General features: G+C 36.5%; 1 protein-coding gene across 14 annotated transcripts in view; it reads right to left on the bottom strand.

Moving 5' to 3' along the window:
- PPP1R9A (protein phosphatase 1 regulatory subunit 9A) overlaps nucleotides 1-22,331 on the bottom strand; it is a 315,876-nt gene that overhangs the window by 49,332 nt on the left and 244,213 nt on the right. For all 14 annotated transcript variants that reach the window (XM_041728258.1, XM_041728260.1, XM_041728266.1 and 11 more), the window contains 4 exons: nucleotides 10,823-10,876; nucleotides 7,989-8,218; nucleotides 6,385-6,481; nucleotides 6,103-6,274 (listed from right to left, as the gene is read on the bottom strand). In XM_041728258.1, coding sequence (XP_041584192.1) covers nucleotides 6,103-6,274; nucleotides 6,385-6,481; nucleotides 7,989-8,218; nucleotides 10,823-10,876 — 553 coding nt within the window. The remainder of the gene's footprint in view (nucleotides 1-6,102; nucleotides 6,275-6,384; nucleotides 6,482-7,988; nucleotides 8,219-10,822; nucleotides 10,877-22,331) is intronic.

Here is a 22,331-nt window from a genome sequence, read left to right as displayed (position 1 = left end):
ATACTAATATTAATATTCAGTCCATTATTTTCTGCAAATATTCTAAATTATATCTGTAGGTATCCAAAAAAAAAGAATAAAAGTTAATACAGGGAAAAGTAGATTAGAAAGAAAATCCCCACTTGATTAATCTATAAGAAAGCAAGAAAGTAGATAAAAAGAAGAAAGATTTTTTTTGTTAGATTAGAAACAAATAGAGCTTAGATTTAAACTCAACATATCAGTAAATAAATAACAACTTTCTAAATGCATCTTAAAAATGAAGAATTGAGGGCAGCCCGGGTGGCTAGCGGTTTAGCGCCGCCTTCAGCCCAGGGTGTGATCCTGGAGACCCAGGATTGAGTCCCGCGTCAGGCTCCCTGCATGGGGTCTGCTTCTCCCTCTGCCTGCATCTCTGCCTCTCTCTGTGTCTCTCATGAATAAATAAATAAAATAAAATTTAAAAAAAATGAAGAATTGCAAAAAAACTAAAAAGACTGAGATATTGTAATATAAAATAAACACCTGGTTATGCTGGTTACAAAAGAGAAAATTCATAGCAAAACAAAATGATATACCATATGAACACTAACCAAAAGAAAGCTGATATAGCTCTTCAAATATCAAAGTAGATATTAAAGTGAATTATTGACAATAGAAGCATTCTCTGATGATTCAAAGGTTAATTTACCAAGAAGATAGGACAATCCTGAACTATATGTACCTATTAACATCACCTCAAACACATAAAGCAAAAACTGACAAAATTAAAAGAAGATAGAGATAACTCCTTAATTATAGAGACTTTTTTTTTTAAACACATCTCTTTCACTAACACATTCTAGAAGTTTTGAGCAAACATGGTTAACAAATTTAACCTGATATACATGAAGGAGCACATGAGCACCAAGTAAGATCACCAGATAGCTGAGTACATCATGTCTCATCCATCCTCTCCCCAATAATTTAAATTGGTTTTATTGAATACTACATTATATATTTGTGTGATGCCATTAGTCTACACTGAGGGCCATTGTGTGAAAATGTCCTAATAACAAAAACATCAGCGGATTTACTGGAAGGATGTTATCAATATTAATATCACTGTTTTCTCTAAATCATACATTAATTGTGCCAATAGCCTACTTCTCTTAAGCAGATGGTTTGTTTTTTCCTTATGAATACTGTGAAGAATGTAATGAACAAAGGTTTCCCTTTCCTTCAGCAACTAGGAAGCTTAGAGCCAAAATAAAGGCCTTGCCTCAGAAATACCATAATCATAATATATATACTTGCAGCATTATTTTTGGTTCCACTCTGTCCTCATCTTCATTGATCTTTCTTATCTTGTTGCTATCAGTTTGTCCAATCCTGTCATATAAAGGCATCTCTCCAAGTTGCTTCTAGACAATATATGAGTGAATAAAATATAAGGATAAAAACATATAGGTGAAAAACGTATATACCCTTAATGGCAGTTGGTTATTTACCTTTGGTCTTCATGATAAAAACTTTATTGAAATCAGAGTGAATTTCAAAGCAGTGATTTAATTCAGAGAAATCATATTCCATGCAAACCAATAAGCTAACAACAAGGTCACAAGCAAATACATGTGGATAGCACCTGATCAGAGAATTGGCTGGTGTGAATATCTAAACAGGCTCAGAGTTCTGCTGATATGCCCACAAATCTTAGGTTTCCAGACTAAGCATCCTGGGTTCAAGATGCAGGAGCAGACTGCCATCTTAGGGATCTACTTTCAGGAAATCTAGAGCTTTATTGCAGCAGCCAAACCATTTTGTGGAAAAAGTGTAAGGGAAAAGAGAGGAAATAAGAAGGTATGATTTTCATATCCTTATGCTCCTTTCTCTAAGATAGCCTTAAATTACCTGGAAAGTAGCTTAGAAATATTCTCTCTCTTTTTTTTTAAAGACACCCAGGTTCGAGTAATTAATTCCAGATACAATCTATTCTGAAAATCTAGACTTTCCTACAATCTGCCATCTTGCACCTTCACTCTTTTTCTTCTGGCTCAGTTCTCATTAGAGCTAAGGAGTAGTAAGTAACTAAAGGAATTAAGAATAAAAAAGGCTTTATATAATCCTTCATGTTCACACTTTAGGGAAGATAACATTCAGTGTTTTCTAACTAGTGGCCTACTAGCTGATGGGTAGGAGAAATAAGCATTTAGTAGTAATACTCAAACTTCATGGGGATACTTGAACTACTTTACAAACCTACAAGTGACCCAGCTCCTGTTATGCCTCAAAACTATTAATAGGTCATAGTGCTTACAGAAATAGTTATGAATTCTTCTCAGACATTCAAAGCCTACTTTTACTCCAAGAATACCCTGTAGCATACCTTTAACATAAGGTCTTATTCTTTAACATAAGGTCTATGAATCAGAAAAAAAAATAATTCTAATTTTATTCATTTTTTCCTCTTCTTCAAACTCTCTCTCATCTCTTAAAATGTTTATATCATCTATGTATTTGCCTTATACTAAACTGTTCATCTTCCTCCCCTTTTATCCTACAAATTGCATGCCTTCTTATATAGATGGCAGGGACAAACACTGTTCTTCCTACCTAGGAGCCATCCTTCCTCTTACAAGTCAGTGTGCCACCAGGCTTTCAGTATTCAAAATACTTTTCTAAAGGTATCATACATACTTCTAACCTCTCAAGGCAGGATAATGATAATCTGCTTTCATATGTAACTTCTACCAATTAGTCCTAGTTTTTCTTTCATTATCTCTATGGAACATGCAGAACCTTTCACAAGAGACTTTAAACTATCTGAAGCCAAAAACAGTATCATCTTAAGGATCCCAGAATATTTGAAGTGCAGGAAGCTCATGTTGTTAAAGTGAGTTTTCCAGGGAATCTATCAAACTAAGACTACAATACTTTTCTTTCAAGATCTCTCCAACATACCTGTTCTCTGCTCTTATTCTAATCATGACTTAACTACCAGGACAGTAGCAGACATTTCTAGTCATGTAGGGCTCATGGACCTCAGGCACTAAGAAATGACAAACACAAAACATGGCAGGAGGGCAAAATAATTACTTTTCACATTCTAGAACACAGGCAAAACAATGTGTTTTATTTAACAAGTAAGTGCTAATTAATAACTCTTAATAATTAAGTAATAATCCCTAAAAAGGGTTTGTCATGGCTCCTGGTGAAAAAAAATTGTTATATTTGCTTTATGTATTATGGTAAGAAAATGTATTAGAGCATATTAAGTAATGGATTTGTATAATATATCAACATTTTAATGAGATAGTTGAGTAGGCTTGGTTTATAGAGAAAACCACACAAATAGTGTTCAAATAGAATTGTTGTGGTAGGAAATTTCTGCTTAGTTTGAAAAATGATTTTATCACTCTGAAAACTTACAATAATTCAATACTGAGAGTCACGTAATTAATCCCTCCTCAGTTGGGAAGCTCATTCTTAGAAGAGCATGACTCCCTGCAAAGAAACAACCTCTTGTGTGCTCTTCCTTTCCTCCTCCTCCCTTTCTGCCTCCTTCATTTTGTCTCCTTCCATTGTCTTTCTTTCACTATTTCACTCTAACATAGTTTTTCACGGACTTTAATTGATCATCCTTTTGCTTCACTGAGCTGCCTCAAGGCCTAAAGTTATGCTAAAGCCCTCATCCTATCAATAAAACACTCCAGTGCTCAGAAAGCAAGTCAGAATTGGACAGTCCCCAGGAAGTGGGGAGAAAGAGCACTGCATCTAGGGGGCAGAAACTAGCAAAACTGACGGGTAGTTGCCTTACCCATCCTGTTGCAAAAAAGGTGTGTGTGTGGGGGGGCGGGGGGGAATCTTTAAGTGCTGACTGGCCTGTGTCTGGTCCGCAGTTTTACTTCCTTTTCTAAACCTCTAGGACTTCAGCGTTCCCTAGCAACGGAAGCAAAGGATCAATTTAGAAAAGTGCTTTCCAGAGCATTCCTATCTAGCTACTGACCAAGCCATTTTAGTTTATGTGATCAAGCAATTGAAATTCAAGGAGATTTATCACTGACTGTCCTCGGCAGCAAAACTGGAAGAGCACCGCTTGATATGTATGCTACTAATGTCTAAGATGACGGATTCCACCTCTACTGCACAAGCATGGATTGGTTTCAGTAAGAATTAGTAGTCTCTGCATCTCACTGTGAACCCACAGTGTTGCTAGGGAAACTGATAATTATGTGGCAAAATGGAGGGTGTAGAATAGGAAAAGGGTTCAGAAGAAATATAAGGTTTTGATCCAAATCAGCATGTTAATAGTAGAGTCTGTTGATCTTCTGTACTCACATAATTTAATAAATACCATTAATTAGATGTTTGACAAGATACTGATTTCTAAATTGAAATAAATGAACAGAAATGAAATGAACATTGGAAAGCTATTGGTTACTGATCATACTTTGTGCCTATCATGGCAGAAACACATATTTATTATAAACTACAATTAATTTAATGGAATTAAAATATTCAAAAAGGTGAAAACAAAACCATTGTTTTTTTCTGACATTTTTCTTTAGAAATCAATGTTACAGAGTTCCAGATATAAAAATTATAATCTTATAAAAGCTTTTATTCACCTCAGAGACAAATGCATATAACCTCAAAATACCTGTTAGTATGGAGAAAACTGAAGTGTTACTATTTTTATATTATACATAGTAAAGCCAATCCAGAGATGCCGAATGACCTTCCTGAAGACACACAGCTCTTCAGTTAGTGGTAATGCTGGTGCTAAATATTCCTCTTTAAGATGCCCAAGAGGCATTATTTACACATTATATTTTATTACGGGAAAGCCCGTAATAATGTAAAATAAAAATGTAGTAAATGGTCTCAAATCTCTAGATCTCACTTTAATTTTAAATGAAGATTTCCAATACTTTTCATTTTTAATAGCTAAGAGTGTAGTTCTAAAAGTTAATGATATGATATAAACACTTGTGTATCAGAAAAGTCTCGTTGGAGACATTTTAGTATGTGAGAAAGATCATCAAAGAATTAAATAGCTCATTAGTGAACAGTTTTACTGCATGTCAAATCGCTCTGCCTGTGAGCTGTCTGTCCTATCATGACAGTGCTGATTCACAACATTCTTTTACTTTCGCTTTTTCCAAGGATTATTAGGTAAAAACTTTAAAAGATGAAACCAAAGGTTTTATATCTCCCTGTATACTTATTTTTATAAATTATTATACATTTTCTAATTTAATAATATATTATAGATATGAAAACATTCATTCACATTCACATACACACAACCTATTTATGGATGTCTGTGCAAGAAAATAAATGACCATTTTATGGTTGGTGCATAAATAAGACAAACATTTATAATAGCAAATGTTTCCAGTGTTTTGATTTTACTTGCTTTTTCTTTTTTTTTTAAAAGATTTTATTTACTTATTTGAGAGAGAGAGAGAGAGCACAGGCAGAGGGAGCGACAGGCAGAGGGTGAGTGAGAAGCAGAGCAAGGAGCCCGATGTGGGGCTTGATCCCAGAAGTCCGGATCATGACCTGAGCCAAAGGCAGACACTTAACCATCTGAGCCACCCAGGTGTCTTGATTTTATTTGCTCTTTGACAGGAAAGAATGAGAAGTATACAGAGGACACTAAGATAAAAGCATAAAACTAACAGAACTTCTTAATGAATTCCAAGTGCTAGAAGTAGGCAGTTAGCTTCTAATGTTAAGAAAAAGATCTTCATTCTAATGACTTAAAAATTCTAAGTCTTACTTTTTAATACATAAACACTGGCTCACCCTACATGGGATGAATTATCATTTTAAGGTAGTTTTTTTAAGGTAGTTTATTTTTTTTTAAATTTTTTAAAGGTAGTTTATTAAGTCTATCAATTTTATGGTGGCTTAAAATTAAGTAGTTTAAGTTGCAATTCTGTTATTTCCATACATCAAAGCATTGATTTTTTGATAATAAAAAAAAAAGAACCAAATGACAGGTTCTTATTTTGATAAGCCTTTTTGTCTTTCTCATGGCAGGAAGGTTTTTTTCAACTCTTTGGGAAAGAAAAAGAAAATTTTAAGGCTGAGTTTTATAGTCATTAAAAACCATTTTTGCGGTTAGCTTAAACAAACCTTGACTAAGGCCATCTTGACAAGATGTCTGCTTGACATCCAAGTTCTCCATGGTATCTCCTTTAGAGACTTCACCAAGGGACGTTCTTCTCTCAAAGATGTTGTTGTTATTGTTAACTTGAGTCCCATTTTGCTTCAATAGTCTGAATACTTCAGCTTCCAAATCTCTAATCTAAGGAGGAAAAAAAATCCATCCATAAAACTCTAAGGCAGCACTGGTCTTAGTACTCAGTACTCAGCAAAACCATCCTATTACTTAGTGGTTTTGAGCACGTAACTCACCCGTACTTGCAGACCCTGGACTTCCACAAGATGAGCTTTTTCCAAATCTTCTATTTTCTTTCTTTCTGCTTCCTGTCTTTTGATGAAATCAAGTTCTCTTAAGAAGAAAATAAAAGATCTGATGGCATCAAAGACTCCATAAATGAGGAAATATGTGAAAGTTCTTAACTGAACAATAAACTGCACAGTGGGACAAATAACTGGGCAGCTATTTAAATAAACGAGACTCAATCATGGTTAGAAAAAAAGGGATCCAGCAATGAAAGCAAATAAAACATTGAAACGGATCATAAAGAAAAATGCTTTGACTCTGCTTACTGTGATTGTCATTTGTAACTCCTGATTCTAGGGTACCCATACAGATTTAGAGAGAAGCTACTGAACTAATGGCTCACTTGGGTAATCTGGTGGAGATGATTACATGTCAGGTAGTTATAATTCCACATTTACAAAGTCATATACTTCATAAACTGCTGGGACTGGATGGTAAGAGTTTACAGAAGATAATTATGACTTGCTTTCTACGAATGATGTGGCAAAGGGCTGGCGGGTAAGAAACACTGAGAGGGGGCCTTCACTTACACACCTGAGGATAATATGGGGAGAAGGAGAAAATATCTCCATTTTGAGAGCCTGGAATACAACCTGCAAATTTGGCAACATTTACTATAAAGTTATCACATGAAATACAATGAGGTATGACATTTTTGGCAGGAAGAGTTAAAACAGTGATGTATTGAATCCATGACCACAAAGAGTTATTTCCCCCTTTTTTTTTTTACAATAAATAATTTAAAGCAGTCTTCTTTAAATATTAAACATTCTTTCTGTGATAGGAAATAACAGAGATAATGTGACTCTTACACATATGCTTAGTCTCTACAGCTTGGCATGGAAGACCAGAAGAGGTCCTGGCATGACTTTTTATTGTTCTGGCTGGTCAGAACTAACTGATGAAAAAATCCAGTAACTATCTCCCTGAAATTACACTAAAATCCAACAGAGGGAAGCAAAGCAGCATTCGTTTGGAAAGAGCTGATGAGATTCAAAAGCAGAGTGTGGCACTGGACTCTCACTGCAGGCAACTGAGGCTCTTGTGATTCTCTCAACAGCTGAGCAAGGAAAATGGCAGGGCAGGAGGTCTTGCTAATCAATATTTACACTATCTGAAGTGGGAAAATTTTGCAGTTCTTGATACTAAGTACAGAGACAGAAGCAGTCTAATCAAGGGCCCAGTTGTTACTTTGTATGTTCAGTCATTCTGCGTGACTTCAACTGGGCTTCATGCTTCCTAGTCACAGAGTTGTTTCCAAAAGGACAGAGATTCAAGTTTTTTCATAGTTACCAGGACTTGCTAACTATCAAAAAGAAATCAGGGGGTCACTGACAGCCAAAAAAAAAAAAATCATAAAATAAACAGAATATAATCTCACATGAAAAAATAACAGAAGGGATCTCCAAAACTTAATGTCTGTGCCTTATAACTCTGCTAAAAAGGGATAACCAAGATTATCTTTTCTATTCTGTTCATTGTTACAAAATCACTGGATAGAAGCCTTCTTTAGACGCACATAACGATTCTTTAGTCATTAGGAGCTGCTTACTTTTGTTGAAAATCCTTGATCAATTTCTTTGCCTTGTTATATTTCTTCTCCAAGGCCTGATACTGGCTTTGAGTCTCCTTGAGATGCTCATTCACTGTGTGGCATAAGGTCTGAGCCTCAATCCAGTAGCTCTCCAACTTCAGCATTCTCTCTTTATTCTCTTCTATATTCTGTTGGAGTTGGGTTTTTTCTAGTTCCCACCTCACTTTCTCATTTTCTGCTGCTTGCAGCTGGATAAAGCAAATGTCAAGGCAAGGATAATCTGGGTATTCTGCAGCAAAAATCCACTATGTTTTGAAAAGCATGTTTTAAATTAAGTTTCACTGTCACATATACTTAATCATCTAGAACCTTGAGATGAGAAGAGCAAGTCTTATTTTCAGCATTTCAGAGATTACAAAATGGAAGCCTTGAAAAATGAAATGCTTTGTCCAACCAAGGTCACACATCTGATAAATAATAAAACCTGGATCTGATTTCAACTCCCATGATCTTCCTATCACACCATGTTGTTTGAAATTCTGTGAGCAGGACATACTGTTTTAGAGTTTGACTGGATTATACCCAATGAACTTCAATGTACCTTCTTTTAGACTTTTATCCTACATATACTTAGATGTAGATGTAACTGAAAAGTGACGGGGGAGAGATACACTGGAAAGAAGAGAGGGGCAGAAACAGTTTGGCTTAATAGTTCAGAGGGCGTCTGGAGTCACTCAGTTTAGAGTTGAATCCTAGCTCTGCCATCACTGGCCTTTAAAATGTGGGCAAATAACTGGAGCTCTCTAAGACTCAAGTATATTATCAATAAGACAGATTTGTGATATAACACAACAGCATGCTTGGAACAGCTCCTTGAGCATCCTCTGATAAATGCTGGTTATTTTTACTTTGTTTTTTTATCCCTTTTAATAATATGATTACATTCTTTATTTCAATTGACACGAACATAGTCTGTAGTTCATTATTTTGCTGGCAGTGTTCTGAATTTCCAGAGCCTCATAAACTTCAATTTGCATAAAAGTATAAAAGACAGTGTAAGTAAAAATATAAATTACTGCTGACTTATAGTAAATCCCTCCAATGAAACAGAAAGGCAGTTACCTGTGTTTCTGCTTCCAGGGACTCTTAGGAAAAGATGGTAAACTAGTCCAACCCCCTTATTTCTACAGAAATTCAAGGCTGATCCTTTAGGTGAAGAGTCAAAGGTCATCTATTCACAATGAGACCTTTAAACTAGGGCTTCATCTAATTCACATGTTTCCTTTCAAGTTCAAAAGGATGGAGAGTTATTATAAACTAACAATTTTCAAAATCGAAGACATCCCAAAACCATACCACATTCAGCAAATAAATATATAATCTTTTAATGTATATTTTAAACTAAATACATTGACAAAACAGATTACAAAGTAAAAAAAATCAAAAACATTCCAAAGTTAGGAATTCTATTATAAACACGGATATAAAGAGTCACAGTAAAGTAAGCTACTATAGATACTACACGCCAATATAATAAAGAGAAAAATACAAAATACTAATTTATAGGATTTTCTACATTAAATGCTTTTGGTCTAACACATTAGCTTTGTTAAAGCACTTGCAATCAACAGGGGAATCTTTCTCCCTGGTTATAATGAACAATTAAAAAAAATCTATTCTTCCATTCTGTGCTAAGAAACAAAAGCAATTTAAAACAGGACTAGGTTTTTACTGCATCTTTTATTAAGCAATGTTTTGTATTCAAGTTGTTTATTTACCAACCACTACTAATTTAAAAATGATTATTCACAGAGCTTGGCTGACACCATGAATGATGTATAGACATGTTTTGACTAAAGAGCTACAGAGTTATTAGCTGAGAATACCATTTAACCAAAATAGCCCTGTTAATTTATCTCCATTTAAAACACATGGAAAACCCAAAATAAGTGTTCAATGGGAACAGGAAAACAGATCATTAATGATGGGAGAGAAATTATGTCTCAGTTTTTAAAGACCACAAAAACAATAAAGAATATTATTTTAAAATAATTCAGAAAATATTTTTAAATCCTTGAAATTACATATTTGATAAAACTAGATACAACTGTAGGAATTTATACAAGTACCTTATAATTTACCAACTAAACATGCCCTTTTGAATATTGTATTATTTCATATATAACCTAAAAATACATACTCCCTTGATTTATCAAGACCTGTTTTTTTCCACAAATTTAAATAATGCATACTAAACTTGTCTAAAAATTTCCAGTAGCATTCTGACACCTAAAATCAATTATTCACATATTATAGTAAATTTCATAATATTTAATTATTAGAAATTGGAATTTTTTCTATGAAAAAGTATTCATGTGCTACATTAAAATACATTGTTTCTTTTTTTTACATTGTTTCTGATGAATATGTTAAAAATAAATAAATGATTAAACCTACTTAAAATAAGATAAATAGAAAGAGATGCAGCATAATAGCTTGTATAATAAGAACAGCGTAATTAGTGGTTGAAACATAATTTGGATGCTAGAACCATTAACAATAATTAATTTTTGAGGAAATCTCAGAGGGAACTGGCCACATATGTGCAGATATGTAAATATGTATTTTTAAAACACTGTGCTATTTCACTGAAGGAATATGGTGGTGCTTACCCCCCAGGGGTAAATGCTCTCCCTGGCAGGTCTGTCTACATATCTAACGGTGGAAATGAACGTCTCACATTTGTACTCTTTCAAATGCGCAGGAGCAAATCCTTTAGTCCTCGGGTTGAGTTTATTCATCGTACCCAAAGTTTAAAAAGTACAATTCGAACACCATTTAATGGTGCTTACCTTGGTCTTCAATTTTTGAATCTCTGCTTCTGTAACTGCATGTTTGATTTGCAACTGAAAATTGAAAAGAAAGAAAACAATCTGAACTAAGAAAGGGTATCTCTATTTTTGAAGCCATGGCGGCTAGAAGAATACCTTATCACATAGCAGAAGGCCCAGAAAAGTGCTGCAATGCAGCAGGTTGTAAATTAAAATGTCTAGTGTGTAAAATGACTCACTAGGTGCACACTAATGAAACACGGGTCTCTGGCCCACGCTCCCTAATGGATTAGGTTACGAACTGAATTGTTCGGGGACTAACGAAAAGAAGACACATTTTCCTAGCCCTCTCTGCAGCTCTTCCTTTAGGATTCGGGTGGCGAGGGACTGTTTTCTGAGCAGAGAGCCTCGCGGGGCCGCAGGGTTGCGCAGGCAAGCGGGCCCGCGGCCGTGCGAGGGTCCGGTCCCGGATCTGGAGGGTAGAGGGCGCTACGGGCCCGCGAGTCGCACGCTCCGGAGGCCGAGCAGCTCCCGCACAGCTCCCGCAGCTGCCGGACGGAGGACCTGGATGCTGCAGCGCCGCAGCGACATCGGTGATTTTTTTTTTTTTTTTTAATTTCAGGCAAGGTACAGATCCAGATTTCTGTCCTCCAAAAATCGACTCCTACTGAGGACCCTGACCCCCCCGAAAGCCTTAACTGCAGCCCGAGAGCCACCAATTACATTTGTTTTGCTTCTCCCCTCCCCCCACTTCGTTTTCTCCGTGAGGGTGAGAGGAGCAAAGGAAACATTCATTTCCTTAAGGGATAAAGGAATGCACCAAGATTTTCAGAAAACAATTTACGGGTTCCAAGTCTCTCCTCCGGGGTCAGATGTTTTTGGAATTCAGAATTCTTCCAATTTCAGAAAGGCAGCAAGATGCGTTTTCCATAAATTGCCTATTACCCACACCTTGGTCCGTGGAGGCGCTCCGTGATCAAATACAGGAATATTTTTGCCATCAAACATACGTATTTCCCACTAAGTGTGGTACAGAATAGAGACTCTAAGTAGCACCCTGTCTGTTTTGGTCAGGTTTACCACCAAATTAGTTTGCCACAAAATTATTTTCAACAAGCTGTTTTCAGAGCATTTTGGATTCAGAATTGTGCAAGGAAGATGGCAAATGTCTACTATTATTATGATCTAATAAATGTCTAAGGTTTTCTTCCCAGAAAAAGTGAGTCAGTGGGTGGAAGGATAGAAACATGCACCTTGGAGGTCATGACCCCTCACAAAGCTCAGCTCCCTTGGGTTTGTAACCTGCATTTCCTTGGTTTTCAGCCAGCTAGTAGGGGCACAGGGGAAGGATGGAGGGAGTGCTCCCCTCCTGGATGTTCTCAGTCCTCCTATTATGTTTAAGTCCCTTTAGTCTACACTGCTACTGCTCTCAGTTCTGAGGGGTGATCTTGAAACTGTTTTTAAATTTGATTCTGCCTCACTCACATCATTTCTCTTAATTTGCCACTTCCAATCTGGACATGCCTGCAGTCTCATCAATGTGGCTCTTGCTCCTTGTGCCCTCATTGTTTCGTAGATGCTCCCAGGCTCTAACAGTCTCTACAGAGGAAAGACTCTCTGTGCAGCTGTCATTCTTTTATGAGACCCAAAACAGGCAGTCCAGGCTCTCTCCATTTCTCGCCATAGCCCTACTGGTACAGCACTGAAACTACCTACCATTTGGAGTTGCTGAGAGCAACAGTGTATCCGGCAAGCACTGCTCCAACTCATGGCAACTCCCTTGTACCTGGCTGATGAGGTCTGAGCTTACCCAGTGCCCTAGTCTGGATGAATCTCTCAGGATGTGACAATGCCAGGCACCCAGCCTGACATGCTAAAATGGCCAAGTGTACGGACACTCCAGCTGTGAGCCCGAGAGTGAACACACTACTGCTGTAGAAGCATCAATCCTTCCATTTTTGGACTCCCTTGAAGATGTGGAAAACTAGGGCACGTAGCTGAAAACTGACCTGGCTTAGTTGTTAACAGTGAATTGCTGTTAAAACCATGACGTCCATCGAAAGATGAATGGATAAAGAAGATGTGGTTTATGTATACAATGGAATATTACTCAGCAATTAGAAACGACAAATACCCACCATTTGCTTCAACATGGATGGAACTGGAGGGTATTATGCTGAGTGAAATAAGTCAATCGGAGAAGGACAAACAGTGTATGTTCTCATTCATTTGGGGAATATGAATAATAGTGAAAGGGAATATAAAGGAAGGGAAAAGAAATGTTGGGAAATATCAGGAAGAGAGACAGAACATAAAGACTCCTAACTTGGGGAAACGAACTAGGGGTGGTGGAAGGGGAGGAGGGCGGGTGTTGGAGGGGAATGGGTGACGGGCACTGAGGTGGACACTTGACGGGATGAGCACTGGGTGTTTTTCTGTATGTTGGTAAATTGAACACCAATAAAAATTAATTAAAAAAAAAAAAAAACCATGACCAGAACCTACATCTTCTGGTCCTTGTTCCAGTGCCATTTTCCATAGAGAATAAGGATTAATTCGATAGGCATTTATTGAAGAGCTGCTAGGTGCAAGATGCTATGAGGAGAGAGGAGGACTGTTTCCCCTTCTAATTAGTGTCAGTGCTAGTCTCCCCCGACCAATATAAACTCATAAACTAAAGATAGCAAAATACTTGAATCTTAGACATGCTACATTATATATATAAATATATCCACGTACACATGCACACATCTCTGGCTATCAGGAGTTATCTTCCAAAGGAGATCTTCTCTCCCACTTTGGCAAATGGGCAGGATAAGATTAGCAAATCCATGTGCCTAGGTGATTGTTACTGACAAGGCAAAGGACTCCTTGATCTTTCTCCCATGGCCCAAGTGTGAAGCTAGGCTGAATTTATCTTTGGCTTCCCATGAATGAGTTCCATGATGTTGGAAAATCACTGAACCTCTATTACCTTCATTTTGCTCACCTGCACAGTGCAGTTCCTCACAGGTCATAACCTTCTTTATTGGAAAGATTAAATGAAATAACCCATGTAAAGCTTTTAGCACAGTGGCTAGCATAGAATAAGCCATCTAAAGTTAGCCCAGACTAAGCAAGAATGATCTGAAGAACTCAAATATAATTACCACAACTCCACTTCTTAGTCGACAGTGCTAAATACTGCAAAATGTCACACCTGAAATAAAATAAACACCTCTGCTTCTATTTGAAAAGTAGCAAGAAATCAAAAGGGCAGATTTTACGATGAACACTGCAACTGTGGGGACATGCCAGATTTGATTTCTCAGTGGTTAACTCCCTTGAGCTACCAAGTATATGGTATGCAGCCTGTTGGGACTTCGGATTTTCTTTGTTCAGGTCACTGTGGCCAACAGCAAGCTGCTTCTCTGGGCCCCGGCTTCCCATACGAAAAACAAGAGGGCTAGATGGGAAGAACTCCAAGGCCCTTGCAAATACTACAGGTGTGACATTTACAAAATGAAGAGCCTGGGGATGGTTGTCATGGTTGCAGAGTCTAGAAATTCTTGTCTCAAGTGAGCATGTTTATTCCTATGAATGCCTATACTAGATTAATCCATTGATGTGCGGGACAAACCCAGGTAAAACTGAAACAGACAGGTTGGTCCTCCAGCTATCCCACCCTCCCATCTCACCAAAATGGATAACAGAAGAGAGGAGAACTCATTAGCAGTGAAGTGAGGGCACTGATAAAAGCTTAAAGTGTTACTAAGTACAGCCAAATTCTTTAGATACAGGAAAACACATTGAATTCTGCAAATTCAGACATTATTCAGAAGATGGGCAAAAGTTTTAGTGCAACGTTTTCTTAGAATTCATAAAGCCTAAAATGATAGACACAGGATTATTTTAAAACTCTATGCACATCAGGAGAATTTCTACAAACTCATCTCTATTAACACAAAAGGCATCAGAAATAAACCAATCGAACTTTGATTTTACATAGGAAGAAACGGTTTCAGTAGTACCAGCTACAGAGCTAATATGGGTCAGAGCCAGGTTTTGTACATTTCAGTCCATATTCTTTTCCACTAAATTCCTTACATTTGTAGGACCCTATGTCTTTTTTATCATATCCTTTATCATTGCAAATGGGTCTTTGTGGGGGAAGCAGGACAGACACAGTCCACCTCACTGTTCAGATGGGGACAGAGGCTCAAACAAGTTACATGGCTCCTTCAAGATTCTAGCAGCAGTAGGCCCCAGAGTGGAAAGATATCTCAGGTCCAACTCTCCCTACCTCTCTTGCCCTCTTCAACTTTGTGATACATTTTTCAATTAATCCTCACAAAAACTTTTGAGCCTTATGACATCATTGTGACCTCCTAGTTGAGAAAGGATTATGCCAGCTGGAAACCATGGATCACTTCTGGTAGTCTCTAAGTGTCCTGACATTAGATATGAAATGGTGCTCAATCAGCTGCTGTTATTACTTCTGGAACCTAGGGTGAAAGGGCTCCCTTATTAACCAACTAGCATTTATTTAATGAGACTATGTGCTGTGCTAGTCACCGAGGATACAAGAACATGACACAGAATCTACCTTCAAAACACTTACTGTAGGGAGATGGAATAAAGACCGCCTTCTGAGAGAAACATCACAGGGAACGTGCTCCTAGATGGCCTGATTTATCTTTTATTCTCATAGTCAGGTCACATGACCCTTAGGCTTTGGCCTACTTGCCTTATCTCCCACTTTGGCAAATGGGCAGGATGAGACCAAGATACCTTCGTTTCATGGAGAGAGGAAGAGAAAATTGCTTTTCAGAGAGGGGAAGTGTCTTGACAACAGAAGCACAGTTGGTGAAAGGTTGTGTTTTCTTATTCTAAAGCAGTTCTCTCTCCATGTGTTTAATAACCTTTCCAAAGGACAGATCCAGGAGTTCGCACATCAGCACCTGAGGCTGGTCAGGCTGACTGTAGAGGCAGGGTGTTAACGGGATTGGTTAATAGCAACTGAGCCTGAAACACCTGTTGGAATTTTGGGCTTCAGAGAATCTAGATTTGGAGAGACTACTTGGGAAGAGAGGATATAAATAAAAAGAAAAGATTGAGGATTACAGGTCAGTGTCTTAACTTATAAGACCAATCTCCCCTCTTCTGTCATTTTTTAACGTGAATGCCAAAGATGTCCACTCTGGGACTGCAGCACAAATAAACACATGCATCCTACAGAGAATCGCAGCTCTTATATAACATTCTGCAGGTGTACCTGCTGTGTATATTTTATTTCTTTCAAAAAATGAATACAGAATATGTACCCTATCACTGAATCAATACAATCCAAACAGAGCCGCACTAGAAATAGCAACATCCTTATGCAGAAACAGAAATGGTGAGACTGAACTTCTACAATTTATCTACCTATCCTGTGCAAGAATGGAAAATATTTTTCTTTAGAAAGTGCAAAATACTACCTTTATTGCAAAGATTTTAAGAGATCTCTAGTATTAGAGATTTTACAATTGGATAAGAGCAACATTCTCTGTTCTTACTTTACAATGGTGACATAATAAATGATGTTTGCATAGAACTTTAAAAAGTGGTTTCAGCACAGGAGTCAACATTTTTATAATTATCTTTGTGATTATTTGACTGAAATCTCTCTTACCTATGACAGAACAGGTGCCACAAAAGAAGGAATCAGAACTGTTTTTGCCTGTATCCAGATGCTGTTAAAATGAAGTTATGCCATATTCCTTTCTCATTTATGTTCAAAGCTTTACATATGGCACCAATCTTTACACTACCAAGTGTTTTTCTCAGGAAATAGTTTATACAAGATTAGCTGAAGTTGAGTGATTGAATAGTATAATAATCTAATCTGAATGGTAACACTAATTGCAGCACATGTAGGATAGGGTGAGCTACTCTACCAAGGTCACTCTTCAAGTAGGTATTCATAAACTAGTTATTAATGATGCAGATGAAAATGGATGTAGATGAAAGCATGTAATTATAGTTTCTTTTTTAAAGACATATCTGTTTGCTAAGTAAATGATTTTAGATAAACTATTTTATAGCTTCTCTACATGTTAATGGAAAGTTCCATAAAGATAACTTTTATTATTATTTAATGTATTTACAACTTTCTCTATATTATTTTTCATACATTCTCTAACACTTAATAAAGTAAAATAGTTTTTAGACTCCATTTCTTCCCTTAAGATCCCCATGACCACCAAGGAGGAGCGTGAAGGGAAACAGTAGACAACTGGTTTAAATGTATCCTGACCAGTAGTTTTTGATTCAGCCTCTTCCTTCTTCCCACTAAATCTCCAGTGAAATCACATTAAAAAAAAAAACAAAACCCACAACTTCAAATGGACACTAAATCTCAAAACATCTGTTACTAGTATATGAAAGAGTCACAAAGCTGAATTAAGACCGACATCCAAGCTTCCCACTCCAGAGAGAGAGAGATGGTTTGTCCATTCTCCCTGGCTAGAGAGCCTGAGTCTATCCAGCGAGAAGTTGGGCAACTTCTACTGTCTTTCCCAGGATCTGTCCTTTTTTTAAAAAAAAAAAAAAAAAAAAACAACTTTTTATTTATTTATGATCGTCACAGAGGGAGAGAGAAAGAGAGAGAGAGGCAGAGACACAGGCAGAGGGAGAAGCAGGCTCCATGCACCAGGAGCCCGACGTGGGATTCAATCCCGGGTCTCCAGGATCGCGCCCTGGGCCAAAGGCAGGCGCTAAACCGCTGCATCACCCAGGGATCCCCCAGGATCTGTCCTTAAACCAACTTCTTCAACTCTTTCAATATTCCATGTTCATTCAGAAAGCAACCACCAGGGCAGCCGGGGTGGCGCAGCGGTTTAGCACTGCCTTCGGCCCAGGGCGTGATCCTGGAGACCTGGGATCGAGTCCCACATCCGCCTCCCTGCATGGAGCCTGCTTCTCCCTCTCCCTCTGTCTCTCTCTGCCTCTCTCTCCTCTCTGTGTTTCTTATGAATAAATAAGTAAAATCTTTATTAAAAAAAAAAACAGAAAGAAAGAAAAGAAAGCAACCACCAAAGTAGGAAGAGAATGCAGGAAGGTGGCTGAATAGTGGTACCCTGCATATTTGAGCTCCAGACCCCAAAATGGAGTATAGATGGGGGTGGTCATAGTAAGGGTTTTGAGAGCAGGGAATAATCTTTTTTTTCCCTTTAGCTTAGAGAACTGAGTGCTAGAGTTGGAAATATCTCACCTAGGCACAGAGAACAGCACTAGTGATAGAATGCCAGAAAACAGCAGCCAGACCAGAAACAAGGCACACAGATATGTCCTCTTGATGTGAGTCTAGAAATGGGATGCATAATTTAACAGATGGATGACTGCTGACTATACAAAAAGGTTTTTGTCTCGATTCCAGATAAATCCAGGAGAGGAAGACAAAACTGAGCTCATTACCAAATATACAAGTGAAGGTAAAGAGAGTATCAACTTGAAAACTCAAATACGTAAACTGAGAAAATGGGGTATCCCATAAGCAAAAATACATTAAGGGAACTCTCCGGCCTACTGGCATAGAAAGTGAAGGAACACAAAGAATGGATGGAGAGTGAGGAAACTAAAAATGTTTTAAGAGAATTAAGTCATGTCAGAAGTGCTAAGAAGCATAAATGGGTTGAAGTTAAAAGTGTATTTAATGCTACAGAAAACTGAATCGTTGATATGATAGGACATAGTTGACAACAACCTCAGACAGAAAAAAATTTTAAAAATATGAGCAAGTTAATTAATACTGAAGACAAAGTGTTTCCAGAAAATAAACAGTAAGAGGAAAAATTAACAGAAACTGTAGAAAATATTAACTAAAACCAAACCAAAACACAGACATAAAACAAGGAAAGCAAATTAAAGGAAAAAACCTCAATGAACGGAGGCCTACTTGAAGAAATTGTAATAAAAATTTAAAATACAAGGCTAAAGTAAGACAAGGATCAAAATGTCAGGTTGGCATTACACTTTTTCTTTACAATATGCACCTAGCTCAAAATAGTGAAGCCTACACTGCAACACTGTCAGGAAAATAAAATGCTGTGAATCAAAATATTAAACTCAACTAATTATCATTCCTATGTCATGATAATTAAATTTTCCCATTCTCAATATAAGGAAGCCCATGAAAGCTATAACCTCCATGAGTACTTAATAAATTACTTAAGGATATACTCTGAGAAATGAGAAATTCTGGTGTAAAGAGAATAGTTGAAACTGAGTAAGCCAAGAGTATAACGACTTATTGTACATATTATTATAAAGCTAACTGAAAAATATAAGCTTTTAAAAAAACAATTGACAGTTGGGGATCCCTGGGTGGCTCAGCAGTTTAGCGCCTGCCTTCAGTCCAGGGTGTGATCCTGGTCCTAGGATCAAGTCCCAGGATCGAGTCCGGGGATCGAGTCCCACATCAGGCTCCCTGCATGGAGCTCTGCCTGTGTCTCTGCCTCTCTCTCTTTCTGTGTCTCTCATGAGTAAATAAAATCTTTAAAAAAAAAAGTAACAATTATATTTTAATAACAATCTTGTCTTAGAAACTAAGGTTGTATCAAAAACATTCAAATGATATTGTTTTAGAACATCCAAATGGTATTATTGTGTTCTTAATTTTGAAAATTATAGGAATAGAGAATATTTTTTAGAAACTTAAAGATAATCCTTACCAAAACTCAATAAACATAAAGGAAACATAAAGCATAAAATGAGATGAGATATATTAAATAATGAATAATTATAACAATAACTTAAGTTGCTAAAATTTCATATTAAAGGAGTAGACTCCAAGATAATATTTTCAAAATGTACAATAAAACAAAGTACTTCAATTAAATTTACATTATAAAAGTAGGTACATACACATGCATACAAAAGTGTGTTTATCCAGCAACTACAAACAAAAGTAACAGTCAGATTATTACCATCAAACAAAGAATATTTGAAGATAAAGAACTGTTAAGCCATATTTTATGTGCTTTCAACATAACTTTAAAATAGATAATCAAAGCTACTAGGCACAAAATATAATGAGGTATAATTTTACTACATGGGTCTCAGTTTACTGGGTTAAATAGGAAAAATGATAAAGATACAGAAGGTGGAAAACACATAATATCACTTTTATCACAAACACCCATATTAATCTATAACAAAAGCACCACTTTAAAAGAACATCAAAACTTGTAGACAATATTATCTGACCACAATGTAACAAAACATTAGATTAATAATAAAAAGTTACAAATTAAAAGCCGTCTCCTCATCAAAGAGAAAATAAAAACAATAAAAATGAAAAATATAGACTTTTTGCAAAATGACAAGAAGAATGAACACTGAAACTAAAAGATGTTGCCAAAGACTTAGCTAAACAAAGAGAGATTAGATTCATAGTTTTAAGTGCTTTCATGATTAAACAATAAAGTATTACAGTAAATTAAGCATGCATTGCCATAAGTTAGAATAAGAGAAATCAAACATTGCAAAGATAATATAATGATGGAATGAATAAAAAAATAAAGATAAAATGACTGAATTAAGGTAGGGGCAAACAGCCAGTTTAGTACATCATACACTAACAAAATCTATTTACTGGTTTTCCTGAATGCAACTTTGGAGATGCCAAAAATGGGGGTGAGGGGAAAGGGAAAAAAAAAGTCTCATTCATCAATTAACAAAAAAACTTGTATGAAATTCTTAAGAGACAGCACAGGTGTTTCCAGATGTGTTTGAAAAGAAAGAGTATATGAAGCAGGCAAGTGTCTAAACAGGAATGGGAGAGAGCAATCTAACCAATCTTTAATGTTACACATATAACTGGATAAACCTGCATCTGGAGGTAAATCAGGGACAATGTATCCCATTCTCCTGAACTTTAGACATCCTGGCCACTAACTTTGGTGCCATGTGGTAACGCCATGTTTGTGAATGAACATCAGGATAGTACTGAAGTCCCACTAGTGTTAGGAAAAAGTATAGGTGAGTTGGAACTAATTATTTTGTAAAAGGCACACCTATAAATATATCTAACTAAAACTCCAAAGTATAAAAAATTGGAAGAGGGGAGGAAAGGCAAATGAAATTATGCTATGGCTATGATTTTGTTAAATAGTAGATATAGCTATTGGAGTTCTACATTCTATGTTACTAGGGAAAAATAACCTAAGACTGAGTCAAAATTACTTGTGTAACCTCTAAAAGAACAGAATGAAAATGTGTAACTTTTAAGCAGCAGATGGAAATCTGATGTATCTTTAACTCTTTAAGGAACCTCCAAAGAAGATGTGGTTTATGTATACAATGGAATATTACTCAGCCATTAGAAATGACAAATACCCACCATTTGCTTCGACGTGGATGGAACTGGAGGGTATTATGCTGAGTGAAATAAGTCAATCGGAGAAGGACAAAAATTATATGGTTGCATTCATTTGGGGAATATAAAAAATAGTGAAAGGGAATAAAGGGGAAAGGAGAAAAAATAAGTGGGAAATATCAGAAAGGGAGACAGAACATGAAAGACTCCTAACTCTGGGAAATGAACTAGGGGTGGTGGAAGGGGAGGTGGGCCGGGGGTGGGGGTGACTGGGTGGCGGGCACTGGGGTGGGCACTTGATGGGATGAGCACTGTGTGTTATTCTGTATGTTGACAAATTGAACACCAATAAAAAATAACTTTATTAAAAAAAAAGCAAATCTGATGTATCTAATGGCAAGTAGGTAAAAGATAAAAAAGAAATAAGAAGAAAGCATGAAAATTATAAATATGAAATAAGGTGGCAGCTCTAAATTCTAATAATAAAGTGATGAAAGTAAATGTAAATGGGTTAAACTCATGAATTAACTGACAAAAGCTCTGAGTATTTAGGAGTAAGATTTAAGAATAGGTTTGCTAAAGGAAACACATTTGAACAAAAGAATAGGAATGGCTAAAAATAAAGAGGGAAAAAACAGATGTTGTGAAGCAAACATGATGCAAGAGAAAGGCAGTGTCAAAGTTTTACTATCAGATAAAATAAAATTTGGGGAAAAATGCATCATAAGGGACAAGACAGATGTTTCAATAAATCACAAAGTTGTAACAATCCCAAACATATATGCAGCTGATATCAAAGATTTAAAATATGTAAAATCACAACTGACAGAATTATAGGAAGGAAAAACAACAACTGTAGTTTGTAATTTTAACATATGCTTTTCAGAATTAGGAGATCAAACAAAATATAAGCCAATGCTAGAGAGAAGAAATGTGTATTTCTATTATTAATCATATTTACATAAATGAAAACTATGTAAATTTCATACCCCAGCACAAAATATGTGTGCTTTTTGCATGCATGAGTACTATTTAATCAAAATTATTTATGAATTAAGCTACAAAAAATTCTTGAAAATTCTAAATAGGTGTCATATGGAATATGTTTCCTGACCAGAATGTGATAAAATTAGAATCTTGTAACAAAATGATAACAACATAAAGCTACATATGTCTGGAAATTAAAATATA

Source organism: Vulpes lagopus, chromosome 13 (genome assembly GCF_018345385.1).
Source record: "Vulpes lagopus strain Blue_001 chromosome 13, ASM1834538v1, whole genome shotgun sequence".
Classification (NCBI taxonomy): domain Eukaryota; kingdom Metazoa; phylum Chordata; class Mammalia; order Carnivora; family Canidae; genus Vulpes; species Vulpes lagopus.
This window is presented reverse-complemented; position numbering and strand designations above follow the sequence as displayed.